We start from the raw sequence: 12,138 nt of genomic DNA, 5'->3' as shown, positions 1-12,138 counted from the left end.
AAGCAAAGAAACAAATCACCGCTCAAAGGGCTGACAGCTGGGCCAGTAGGATTCCCAAGTAAACTGTAGTAGTCCTGCAAGACTGGGTGCTCACCAAGGTCCGCAACCTAAGAAGTCCATATGCATGTAGAAAGAAAGTGGCACTTCCAGTCTCAGGAAAGTAGAAACTTTAGTTTTATTTCTTCAAATCAAAAAGTCCAACATCGACATGTGCAAGACAAACAGGATAGCAGCAAACGCGTTTCACACATGTGCTTATTCATTGCTGATTGCAAGCAGACATGTGTCCTCATTTATGAGCCAGGCAGCACTATCCAACTATTCAATCTATATGTTGTTCATGGATTTATTGTTTTCTTGGAGTAAAAAAGTTTTTTTTTGAACAATCGGATTGAATGTGTATGTCCTCTTTTATGCAGCCAGACTAATCTGTCTTCATCTATTTGAGCCAGGTGTCTATGTTCCGGAAACCACTTGTTTGATTGGACAAGATAGTGCTGCCTGGCTCATAATTTGATTTGAAGAAATAAAACTCAAATTACATTACTTATCAACCATCTGAAAGGAGGAGCATTTACAGTAATCTTGCCTTCGGTATCATCTGTGAGGGCAGTACAGAGCAGGCTGTCACGGCTGGTTGCAAAGTAGAAACCTCCAACTAGAATCCCTACTAGGGCTCACAACGGTGAGGGAGGGGGGATGTTATAGTTTGTCTACTTGCCTCAGTACAGTCTTTAAAAATTATAAGTGGACTTTGTCAAACAACCCTATTGGCTGTCTCCTTTATGTTATCAATACCCTTGTCTTTCATATAACAGAGATCAGTGTGAGCCCTTAATTTTTCTTATTCCCCCCATACACCCCAGCACTACTCCTTTATTGTTTACTCACTTTTTCCATTGTATTCACCCTCTGCAGTCTACCTGGCTCCTTGATTCATGCTGCTTTTTGTGCCATATATTATAATTTCTCCCTTTCCCCATTTCCGGTCCCTCATCTACGCCTCGTGGTTGATTTTTGCCGCTATGTTTTGCACCATTGTGTCTTGGCTTCACCATCGCACACACAGAAGAGATAGAAGGTAAGTTATCATGCTATGTGCACCAACCCACCTTAGTTCAAATATGTTTGTTAGGTTAGGTTTGTTAGGTTCAAGAAGTTATCTTTACCAATAGACTATTAATATAGGTTGTGTAGATGGTTGCTCATTCCTTTCCAAATCTGGATTATGTGCCATCTGCTGTAAGTGTGCTGCCCTCCCTGGGTCGGCATATACAGTATTGATTCTCTTGATGAGAACTTGGACAGCTGCTAAATTGTAGAGTATGGCCCTAATCTGAATGCACCAAGGCATGCATAATCAGTTTTTTTATCTGAGGTCACAGGGAAGAACTTGAGACAGGACTCCTAGGCTCAGTTTTGATGCATTGATAGCCTTTTTTGCTTAATAAATTCTAAACAATATGATGATTTGGCCAAATGTTTTTGATAACCGTTCAAGGTAAAATTGCAGAAAATATAAAGTTGTAAAAAAAAAAAAAAAAAACCCCAATACTGCGTTTTTGGGTTCACTTCTGTGAATTCTTCATTTCTGATCAGAATCTACCATGCAGTTGCCAGACATGACCTATGTTCTACTACATATCTCTGAGAAGGGAACCGTCTCCCTCGTTGGCAACACATTGTTTAACAGAAAAAGAAAAGAATAGCTCCTAAGTTTGTGGAGCAGTCCCTTTTTATATGTAGTTCTTTTTCCTGCTTCATGAGGTGCCTCATTGCCCAAAATGTTGCTGGATAACTACGGGTCTGGGGGGGGATAACATTTATTTGTGCTTATTGCATTATGTAGTAAAAGTGCAAGTGTGCACACCCTATGGATATTAGATTTAGATATTCCTAACAAGCCAAGAAGCCAATAAAACAAGCTATCCTTGACCCCTATACCTGCTTTTAATGTGAAATAATTCTTCCTAAAAAGATCCCCAGAGATAACAAAGACTATAAAGTCAGTTTCAGTCACCTTTTTAACAGCTTATAAACATCTGCAGTGTGTTTACATTAAATATCTGACTGCATGCAAAAAATCCTGGTACAATATGAAAGGATTCAGAACAAAAACGAAGATGTTACTGCTTCTTTCATGAATTTTAAAGATAAATAATCCTACAATGTCTATAGCTTCAGAGGTGAATAAGGGCTTGTGGTGGCCGGGAGTTTGACAAGCAGTCACTAATGGCTCTGTTTCCCCTGCCTGTTCTCAATGCCTGCCCATCTCCTTCCTTAAAGGAGATGAGACGGAAGTTTTTGCAGGCTTCATCTCCCTGTCCACTTACCTTTGCTTAAAGGTAAGTGGACAGGGAGTGTGGTTATTTATTTTTTAAGTTATTTAAAAAAAAAAAAAATTTTTTCTTTCTTTTTTTTTTTTATCTTTTTCATCATCTCCCTGCCATGCCACACAGCTGAAGGCCCCTTTCACATGGGCTGTCTGATCAGTTCCGCCTGTCAGTTTTTCAGGCAGACCTGATCGGACCCTTCAGTCTCCTCTGTGGAGCAGTAATCTGCCGCCATCTGATCCTGTCTGCTAAAAACAGACGGATGGTGGTTCTATTTTCTATCCATCCTGTGGATCGGATCAGATGGAAACAGACAGACGGTCTGTTTCCATCTTATTGCCCTATAGAGAGCGGGGTTCTAGTCGTCTTTATGTGTAAATTTAGTATCTGTTATCTTTTTGAAAATAAAGCTTGGTTGTTAGTAAAAAAAAAAAAAAAAACCTGGCTCCTAACTTTTTTTAGCTGGCTCCTAGATTTCAGGCAAATTTGTCATCTTTCTGTGCATTGAACAGAGCTCTCAAACAAGGTTATCAAATCTCCACCTTATGTTATGGAGGAGAGGGGAGGTGTCCTGAAGTCCTAACACTTCTGTTTCTAGGGTGACATCACTCCTTTTTTTAGAAACAGTAGAGTCACACTAGGATGAGAAGTGTGTTCATGGCAGGATCACCAGGGAAAAATTTTTTAAAAAGGAAACTAATGCAGCCACCACAATAAGGACTGATAGGATACATTATATTCGATTTTTGTACTTGGATTTGGAACTCTTTAAAAAAGGGCCCAATGATAACATTTTGTTTGTAGTAGAGGTTGAGTCTATAAAGGTCTTAAAGACTGCAATAGTGGGTTCTCCACAGTGGCCAAGTTAGAACTGAGCAGACATTTAAAAGACCGATAAAGACCAGTGGCATATCGAACCATGCCATACTCCACCAACAACTACAAACTGTTTTTTTGATAAAACAGTTTATTACAAATGTAAGCCAGGCCTGTCTGACCCAGCGCCCCCCCCCCCCCCTCAGCTTGCTAGACATGTACGGATACATAAAGAATAGATACATTTCAGTAGGGTTATATGACAATATGTTTTTCCCTTAGCATCAAATATCGACAATGTTGTACTCGACGAAGATCGCTCAGGGGCCAGGCGCCTGCAGAATTTGTGGCGGTAAGTGGTTTGTTATGTAAGCCTAGAGGTTTAGTGCTGAATGATGGTGTCCTTCACCCTCTCTGCTGCCGATCAGACATTGCTTTTTTCTTTTCACAGAGACCAGAGAGAGGAGGAGCTGGGGGAATATTACATGAAGAAATACGCCAAGTCATCTGTCGGCGAGCAGTAAGTACAATACTTTTGTTTTGGATTGGCCATATTCTGTCTCTGCCTCTGCGGAACTTCTAACCCTTTCTTTCTTTTCTTAGTATATACGGAGGGTCTGATGAGCTGTCAGATGACATCACTCAGCAACAACTGCTTCCTGGAGTCAAGTAAGGACCATTTCCAAACCTCTACTTTTCAGTTTACCAACCGACGTCTTAGGCTGGCTTCACGTGTTGCTGTAACTTACACGTTTTACCACACTTTACCCCTAATCCACAGCAACACACAAATGAAAAAAATTAATCAAATTGCAAATCCCTCTGTTAAAAATAAAAAAAAAAAATAAAAACCTAAGATTTTTCGAAGATAGACAGCAGATTTGCTCTGGGTCCCTTTTATGTCTCCCTTTAATATTTTAGTAATCTTTTTTACATTTTAGCAATAGTCAAGTATTTTCTCACAATCGTACACTTGTTTGCTTTTTGTAGAGATCCGAATCTGTGGACCGTGAAATGTAAGGTCAGTGTCACATCACAATGTTCAGAGAGGAAAGAGCAGAAGAAGTGACCATGTGCTTTTATTCATTAGATCTCTTTTTGTCACTATAGATAGGAGAAGAGCGTGCCACAGCAATTGCCCTGATGAGGAAATACATTGCATACCAGTTCACAGATGCGGTAAGCAGTTTACTCTTTTAATGCATGTTTGTATCATCTTTCCAGCTTCCTATATCCCAACTCCTGTTATCTTGGTATTCGCTTTCCCCCTTTTAGCTATCCACAACCCACCTCCTGTTATTGTGGTATTCTGTGTCCGCCCATCTATCCACCTATAGATCCATTCTCTACCCTGTTTCTCTCGATTTTAGGCAAACTGTTCGTCTAGTTTGATGCCAAATTGCTGTATTTTCAGCAAGTTTTCCTCTTTTTACATCCATCTATGGTCATATGTTTGCAAAAGTAATTTTGATTTGCACTTTACATGCTTGTCCCCTCATATTTTCTGTGCACAGTTGTGCAAACTGCTGATCGTGGTTATCCACCCCATGCAGTATGCAAACATGCGCAACGGTCCTGCAGTAAAATCAAAATAACCTGCCTGGCATATATTGTTTTATTGTATTCTGGCTAGGCATCGCCAAAATTAAATGGTTTTGCTAAGTTACTCGATTCCCAGGAAAACCATCATAAGAGAAAAAAGGGGTTGTCATAGTCGATGTTTATCTGTTGCCTTGTTCTTCCATCAAAAATTGTTTTAAATATAAAGAAAAGTGATAAGTCCTTATATGCCTCTGATAGGTGAGTTACTCCAAGTTTTGCAGCAAGAGAGTGGAGTTACTTGGATTTTAAGGAGACATCAACAGTGACAGCTTGTTTTTTCTCTAAAGATATCTGTAGCACATCTGTGTTGTGCTACTTTGCAGGAATAATTCCTATGTAATGAGCAATTAAAACTGCCTTTGCATATTTTATATGTATAATGTAAAAACTACAAATATAATCTATTTTATAAAATCTTATAAGATTATCTCATTCATGTGTAGTTCCAAACAGATCTCAGATCCCCCTTAAAATTCTTAAATTTCTGAAGCCTTTTCAACCTCATATGTACTAAGCCAACACAGGAGCCCCTCCCGCACCAGGGAAAACAAATGCAAATTCAAGTAGCACTGAATTCATTTTTTACATGCACATTTTGTTACTGCAGTTTTATTAAAAATAAGTTTAGCACAACAATTTATATCAAAATGGAAGTGCTGGGATGGAAAACTGCTCAAATTTCAGAGCCAATTCACACTATTTGCGGTGACAGACGTTTTGCTGCGCTGGGAAACGTCTGTTACGGCAGGGACACATAGGGAACAATTGTTTCCTGTGTGTCCCATTTACACTTAAATGCACCCTAGCACTGCTGCAGCACAAACATGCTGCATTTTATCGCAGCGTACTGGTCCGAATCGCACCACCTGACATTGCAGTGAATGAAATGTACCTTTTGTACACTTCAAATAAAGTTAGTACAAAACAAAGGAGCAGTGCGGTGCAATTAACCGTGCATCACACTGTCCTCTAGGGTAGTGGTAACGCAGAACGTCTGGAGCAGTGAATCGCTCCAGTTGCTCTGCAATTTCACAGGGGGGCAATGTGAACTGCCCTTAGTCTTTTTGTATTTTTATGAAAGTGTTCTGTGCTATTGAATAAACTTTTACTGCCCAGCTTCTGTTTTTATTCTATTTTTGCTGTCTTCTGTTTAACAGCCTCTTCAGATAAAATCTGTGGTTGCCCCAGAACACGTCAAAGGCTACATCTACATTGAGGCCTTTAAGCAAACTCATGTCAAGCAAGCCATTGAAGGGGTTGGTAACCTGCGCATGGGTTTCTGGAACCAGCAGATGGTGCCTATCAAGGAAATGACTGATGTCTTGAAAGTGGTGAAAGAAGTTACAAATCTTAAGCCTAAGTCTTGGGTCCGGCTTAAAAGAGGCATCTACAAAGATGACATTGCCCAGGTGAATATAAAAATGTGTCCTAATGTCTCTCAATGTCTAAACAGTTGTGAAAATGTATAATCTGTGAGCACTGCAAAGTATTACATTCCCTTGTGGGTGAATTTCTCCAGAAATAGTTAACTTCTATTCCGATGACTCCTCCCCTTTCCCTTTTTATCACGCCTTCAAGAGTTATACACCTTTTTGATCGTCATGCCTAAACATTGCCTACTTTTGGACACCTTTTTATGCCCACATCCCATAAGTTAAACCTATCCTGATTAAGACTCGCCATTTACAGGATTGCTTAACTGGTTGCCGACCGCCCGCCGCAGAAATACGACAGGCAGCCTCTCCTGCGCAAACCGCCGTAGGTATACGTCGGTCACGCACGGGAGCGTGCCCTCCGTCCCCGCAATGGTCTGATTCGGTACAGAACCGATCAGTCATCAGGTCCGGGCCAATGATTTTTGGCCTGGTCCTGGTTATCGGTACTGACCTGTGTAAACACAGTCACAGGAAATGGTGCTCTCTCCCCTCGTTTGAGCCCTTTTCGGTTCCAGCTTGAGAGGAGAGAGCATCTAACTAAGTACACCAAGCACTACATCACACCACACCAGATTGGCACATTTAACCACCTGATCCCCCCAGTTAACCCTTTCAGTCCCTGTCACAGTGCACAGTATATAGCTGTTTTGATGATTTCTGTAATAGTGTGCCTTATGACTTCATTTTAGGGATAGACCAATTATTGGCAAGGCTAATATATCGGTGGCCGATATGCACTTTCCCCGATATATATCGGTATCGGCCCCGGAACTGGCCGACAGTGCCAATATTTTTGTGACTTCATTCTGCCTTCTTAGGCCGCCTCCCTCGCCTTGGACAGCCTCGTCTGGAGTCGGGACTAGTCTTGCGGGAGTGTATCACAGCCATACACCCACCCACAGTAGCCCAGTGCCAGCCAGCCACCCACATCCCCAGGCCCTGTACCAGCCAGCCACCCACAGGCCCTGTACCAGCCAGCCACCCACAGGCCCTGTACCAGCCAGCCACCCACAGGCCCTGTGCCACCCAGCCATCCACCACAGAGTGCCATCCAGCCATCCACCACAGGGTGTCAGCCATCCACTCACCACAGGGTGTCAGCCATCCACTCACCACAGGGTGCCAGCCAGCCATCCACTCACCACAGGGTGCCAGCCAGCCATCCACTCACCACAGGGAGCCAGCCAGCCACTCACCACAGGGTGCCAGCCAGCCAGCCAGCCACTCACCACAGGGTGCCAGCCAGCCAGCCACTCACCACAGGGTGCCAGCCAGCCAGCCACTCACCACAGGGTGCCAGCCACTCACCACAGGGTGCCAGCCAGCCAGCCGCCAGCCAGCCAGCCACTCACCACAGGGTGCCAGCCAGCCAGCCACTCACCACAGGGTGCCAGCAAGCCAGCCACTCACCACAGGGTGCCAGCCACCAACCACAGGGTGCCATTAAACAAAAGTTAACATGTTCAGTACCAGATTTGTGTCAAAAATTGTCTTTATTTTTCAAAACTTTAAATGTACAAAATATCCTACCGGTCCAGAAGTGGTTAAAGGCTAAATATGGAGCATATTACATGTTCCATCCATTTTTAGGGTGCAACATGTTCCAACAGCGGCAACCCCCCCTCCACTCACCCGCACAACCCCTTCATTCATTCAGTTTCCTGTGAATGAATGCCTACAAATACCGTCTTCTATTGTGGCTGACGGCCTGTAGTTCTCGATGTGAGTGATCTGGTAGTCCATTGATATTCCTGCTCTCAGGTAACTGCCTACTGATACAAGTTATGAGCAGACAGCTATGCTGGGAGTCTTCAGGAGCCCGAGATTGCACCCGTAATCTGCCGATAGCAGGTGCAATGCTCAGCAGGCTCCTTAGAAAAAAAAAATACTAAATGCACAAAAAAAATTTTACCTGCAAAAAGTGCATTTATTTATTTTTATTTTTTTACATTTTTTCAAAGGTGAACTTAATCCGTTAACAGACCCCCTACCTTTCACTACTGAGTTGCTTCCACACTACTTGGACTAGTAATATGTTACTCTTTCTGCTCCCTCACTTGTCATATTTGGCAATGTTCTTGGCCGGTAAGGGAGCTGTTTAACTAGAGGAAGTGCAAACCTCATTTTACTAACTATGCTATTGGCAATGTATTGTCACCCACAGAATTGCCCATTTGATTTTGTGTCTTGTTTTTACAGGTTGATTACGTAGAACCCAGCCAGAATACAATTTCTCTGAAAATGATTCCTCGGATTGACTATGACCGCATTAAAGCACGTATGAGCCTGGTAAGATACATTACATGTTAGTGGATACATTTCTTTTCCTTACTAATAGGTATTTTATTTAGAAATATTTGTTTCTAGATGTGTGGCATGGGTCTAAACCCCACAAATGTTCACCCATGACTAAAAATAATGTTAGATGACCATTTGTGGTTAATTGGCATTTATTGCTTATATTTATCCTTCCAGATAGTCTGCATCAAACAATTTAGTACACTATAGCACCCTTACGTTTTTTTCTTTTTCCCTTTTTTAGGCAGTTTGAATCCTTGTTGCTTTTTTGTTTTTGCTTCCTTCTTCCTGCTGTAGAAGGAAGTAAATGGGTATTTCCTGTAGACTAACAGGTTCTAGACCAGGGATCCTCAAACTATGGCCATCCAGCTGTTGAGGAACTACACATCCCATAAGGCATTGTAAAACTTCGACATTCAGACATGACGGGAATTGTAGTTCCTGAACAGCTGGAGGGCCATAGTTTTAAAGATCCTTGTTCTAGACTTTCTATTGCTTGCCTAGAGCGGATGGCACTTTGTCACTTTTTTCATCCTGCTTTACAGAAAGATTGGTTTGCTAAGAAGAGGAGGTTCCGAAGGCCTCCGCAGAGACTGTTCGATCCAGAGAAGATCAGGTGAGACTCCTACCTTCTAGTGGGAGATTATGTACTGTAAAGGGAGAAGGTTTTTTTTTTTTTATCTTAATGCATTCTATACATTAAAGCGGAGTTCCGTGCACAAAATCGACCTAATCGATTTTGTGCCCATCCGCTGGATCTTCTTCACCTGAAAAGGAATTGGATTTTTATTTTTTTACTCACCTTGTAATTGTAGATAGAAAATACTCACCTATTCTCCACTTCCTCCCTCTGTGCCGCGGCTCCGACGTCACTTCCTGTCTTGCGATGATTCCTGGGAGCTGAACGTCATCGCTCCCAGGAATCAATGCGACCGCACCGGCCCCGCTCGTCACTTCCGGGGCGACGCCGCATTCCCTGCTAAACAGCTTCTGGGCATGCCCAGAAGCTGTGGAGGAATGCGGCGCCACACCGGAAGTGACGAGAGGGGCCGGTGCAGTCGCATTCTGGGAGAAGAAGACACGGAAGAGGACGCAGAAGAGGATCGCGTCGGCTTCAGCTGCCCACAACAGAGATGGCAACGCTGGAGAAGAAATTTTATAAGTGAGTATTTCTTCTTGCAGGTAAGTGCGAACCGGGACAGATCAGAGGCTAGCCATTGTGGAATGTACTAGCCCTGACTGTCCCGGGGGTATGTTTATTGAAAAAAACGTTTTCGTGCCCGGAACTCCGCTTTAAGATAAAAAAACCTTCTGTGCAGCCTCCCTAATACTTACCTGAGCCCATCTTTATCCAGCGATGTTGCAGGAGTTTCACAGCTGCCCGGGACTCCCCACCCCCTCTCATTGGATAAGACAGCAGAGCGATTGGCTCCCGCTGCTGTCAGTCAGTCAGCCAATCAGGAGAGAAAGGGGGCGGGTCCAGGCTGGGGCTCTGTGTCTGAAACGATTCTGGGAGCTGTGACTCTGCTCGGGGTGCACCCGCAGCAAGCTGCTTGCTGTGGGGGCACTCAACAGGAGGGAGGGGCCAGGAGCACAGAGGAGGATCCAGAATGCTCTGTGTAAAACCAACTGCACAGAGCAGGTAAGTATGACATATTTTTTCTTTTTTAAAGAGACTTTACAATCACTAATCTGTAATAGCATTAATAGAGAATTGCTTTTTTGGCAGATCCCTGGGAGGAGACGTTTCCTCAGATGGAGATTTCCTTATTTTTGAGGGAAATCGTTACAGTCGTAAAGGTTTTCTTTTCAAGAGCTTCGCAATGTCTGCTGTGGTAGGTTATTTAACTTTTGATAAGCCATCTTGATTACCTGATCTGTCGGATATACTGCAAAAACTGCTGCCCTGTGATAAACACTGTTGGATTCCCATTACTGGAGCCTGTAACCATTCTACTTTTGACACCAGTGTTAATTTCAAATTCCGTTTTGGTTTTAGTCATAGTCTATGACCTTAAATGCCATTTTGGTGGTATTTTAGTCATCTAATTGTTTTTGATTTTAGTAGTATAAAATCTCCAGTACATTTTAAAATCGAATGGGTTTAGTTAAATTGTAATGCATTTATACTCCTGGAGTAAAAATCGAATAACATGTTATTATTTATGGTATTCAGGTTTGAACATGCACTACAGACACAGATTTATCCGTTGCGATATATAACCTCTTTATAAATTAAGCCAAGTTTCATAAACAGACAAAAATAATGCTTTATTAACGGAAGCGCAACTTCAAAATATAAAAAAAAATTGTAAACTATATTGGCTGTAATGCCATTGCACATAGTACTTGATAATATTACAACATTAAATATTAAAGCGGAGTTCCACCCAAAAATGGAACTTCCGCTTTATGTATTCTAACCCCCTGACATGCCATATTTGGCATGTCATTTTTTTGGGGGGGAGCGGGTACCTAGTTTTGACAGGTACCCGCTCCCACTTCCGCTCGGAGCGCCGCGGCGCCCTGAACGGAAGTTCTCCTCTCCCCCTCCCTCCCTGCAATCTTCTGGGACATGTCAGAGGTCCCAGAAGATTGCCGGCCAATCAAGACGCGCAGCGCGACTCGCGCATGTGCAGTGGGTACCCGGCTGTGAAGCCGCAAACTGTCACAGCCGAGTGCCCACAGCAGTGATGCCGAGGGAGAGGATCGAGGCTTCGGGCGGCCGCATCACTGGACCGTTGGACATGTGAGTGAAATGGCTGGAACTCCGCTTTAAGAAAATAAATAAGAATTGCCTTTTTTTTTTTTTTCTTTTAGCAGCTTAGTAGATGCCCCCTCTTATTCTTATGTAGTAGTGCAGTGTTAATTTTGACATAAAATTTTGATTTAGTTTTAGTCAGTCTTTTGACTAAATTGCCAGTTTAGTTTTAGTTGTATTTTAGTCATCTAAATTGTTTTAGTTTGGCGTATTTTACTCCGAAATAGTGTTAATTTAGTTGACGAAAATGTTTTTGTCAACTAAATGAACACTGCTTGACACAGTGCAAAATACTTTGATAAGAGGCTCCCCTTCCTTTTTTTGCTCTTTTCTGTGTTGAGTTGTCCTTACTAATACAGAGATCTCTGCTTCAGTACACTGCCCTGAGTGCCCTCTCACAGTATGTCCCTAATCTTTCACCTGAGAGACTAAGAATATTGTGTTGGGATTTGACTGTTGTGAGATTGCCTATGTAAACTTAAAAAGGTGACTATTTCCTATGAGAACTGAAAAGAAAAGTGTTGTAGGTATATAAAATGTGGCCACTTTCCCTCCGCCACATATACAGTAGGCTTATGCCTACTGTGCCTTATGGTAAATACAGCCCTGATTTTAGGCACCTCACACAATAATAATAATAATAATAATTTCAGTGTTCTCGTGGACTTACATCATCCAAGTCCCTGAACCACATCTTGTTACAATTTTAAGAGCGCCTATCGATAGGATTTGCTTTAATACATGCTTAATTGAGTTTGCAGCATGCTTTACCAGCTAGTCTGCAGGGTACTTTACTTTAATTCTGTAGTGTGGATGACCTTTCCAAGACTGCATTTGACCTGCTTGAAAGCAGGTCAAACACAGCTCTTCCTAATGAGATCTACACAAAATG

At 42.6% G+C, this 12,138-nt stretch overlaps 1 protein-coding gene across 3 annotated transcripts in view; it reads left to right on the top strand.

The window, feature by feature from the left end:
* SUPT5H (SPT5 homolog, DSIF elongation factor subunit) overlaps positions 1 to 12,138 on the top strand; it is a 62,097-nt gene that overhangs the window by 16,669 nt on the left and 33,290 nt on the right. For 2 of the 3 annotated variants that reach the window (XM_082262871.1, XM_082262870.1), the window contains 10 exons: positions 1,070 to 1,081; positions 3,432 to 3,501; positions 3,601 to 3,669; positions 3,753 to 3,818; positions 4,140 to 4,170; positions 4,260 to 4,328; positions 5,909 to 6,160; positions 8,387 to 8,476; positions 9,031 to 9,101; positions 10,215 to 10,320. In XM_082262871.1, coding sequence (XP_082118997.1) covers positions 1,070 to 1,081; positions 3,432 to 3,501; positions 3,601 to 3,669; positions 3,753 to 3,818; positions 4,140 to 4,170; positions 4,260 to 4,328; positions 5,909 to 6,160; positions 8,387 to 8,476; positions 9,031 to 9,101; positions 10,215 to 10,320 — 836 coding nt within the window. The remainder of the gene's footprint in view (positions 1 to 1,069; positions 1,082 to 3,431; positions 3,502 to 3,600; positions 3,670 to 3,752; positions 3,819 to 4,139; positions 4,171 to 4,259; positions 4,329 to 5,908; positions 6,161 to 8,386; positions 8,477 to 9,030; positions 9,102 to 10,214; positions 10,321 to 12,138) is intronic. The other variant, XM_082262872.1, reaches the window with a different exon arrangement.

This window comes from Pelophylax lessonae (assembly GCF_965119305.1).
Source record: "Pelophylax lessonae genome assembly, chromosome: 7".
Taxonomy (NCBI): Eukaryota; Metazoa; Chordata; class Amphibia; order Anura; family Ranidae; genus Pelophylax; species Pelophylax lessonae.
This window is presented reverse-complemented; position numbering and strand designations above follow the sequence as displayed.